At 36.6% G+C, this 1,207-nt stretch overlaps 1 protein-coding gene across 1 annotated transcript in view; it reads left to right on the plus strand.

Moving 5' to 3' along the window:
• Nucleotides 1-1,207, plus strand: part of LOC101853002 — a 12,409-nt gene that overhangs the window by 5,340 nt on the left and 5,862 nt on the right. Inside the window, exon 2 of the mRNA XM_013082972.2 lies at nucleotides 924-1,163. Within this exon, the coding sequence (XP_012938426.1) occupies nucleotides 932-1,163 (232 nt within the window). The 5' untranslated portion in view covers nucleotides 924-931. The remainder of the gene's footprint in view (nucleotides 1-923; nucleotides 1,164-1,207) is intronic.

The raw sequence follows: 1,207 nt of genomic DNA on the forward strand, positions 1-1,207 counted from the left end.
AAAAAAAACAGTGATTGATTAAACGCACAAATTGTGTCATTTTTCAGTTTTCAAAAATTCTTTAGATATTGCAGTTACCAAACTTTGGCGGCCATGTTCTCGTAAATTTCCTTCTGAAAAAAGGCGACCTCCCTTCCTTAAAATGCAGAATCTTGAAAACTATTCAAGATAGATATATATTAATTTTATTCGAAGCAAGGCAAATAAATCAGCTTTCAGATGATGCCAATAACTCCACACGCCCAAAAAAATTGACGAGCGGACAGAAAACATACCTCAGAATTACAAAGCTCTATCCTCTCAGTTCCTAGTTTTGAGAAATCTGGCGTCAAAAAGTTATAGTTTCACAACAAATCAAGCTTTATCGAATGCAATTCTTTGAATATCGTGATATCGACCCCGAATAATCTTACGATTTTGATGTAGCAGATAGAACATTTTGCATTTCTGACCTCTTTGTCTCAGTAACTCTAAATGGCCAAAAATGCCCCATAAAAATTTGTAATTTTAAGGTTGCGCAATGACTTAGAGGTTTACCAGTTATGTAGCAGAAGGCCGGAGCAGGGCTTTAACTTTAGGTGGACAGTTCTGTTCGATATGGTGGTGGGATACTTTTTATTTGCGGAGTGTTTTGTTTGTTTGTATTAATACTTGTGAATGAAGGTTTTGTTAAGTTATGTTACAGTTTTACTGCGCTTGCAACTACATGAGGTTATATCTTTGGATTTAAAAAAAACAATTTTTGTAAGCAATCGTAGCTTTGCTTTCTGTCTAAAAGATCCAAGTCGTGGGATTTAAGTTGCAAGTTTTTATAGCATGTGTATGTCTAGATTCTTGCCATTTATTTTTGTGAATGTTCCAGATGTAATAGTGCAGTTATATATGAATATATATTTGTAATACGTTTTATATTCTATTTCCAGAGCCCAAAATGAAGTTGGCAATCCTCTGTCTGGCTTTTGCGGCCGTCGCCTCTGGTCTGTACATCCCTGCAGAAGAAAAGAGAGATCTTCACGGTACTGCAGTAATAATTGAGAATGTCATCAAGGAAATCGAGAATGCTCTTCACCCTGGCAACAAGAGAGACCTTCACACGGTTGCTGAGGTAATTGAGAATGTCATCAAGGAAATCGAGAATGCTATTCACCCTGGCAACAAGAGAAGTCTTCATGATGCTGCTGTCATTGCTGAGAATATCATCAAGGAA

This window comes from Aplysia californica, unplaced genomic scaffold, assembly GCF_000002075.1.
Source record: "Aplysia californica isolate F4 #8 unplaced genomic scaffold, AplCal3.0 scaffold00202, whole genome shotgun sequence".
In the NCBI taxonomy this organism is placed as follows: Eukaryota; Metazoa; Mollusca; class Gastropoda; order Aplysiida; family Aplysiidae; genus Aplysia; species Aplysia californica.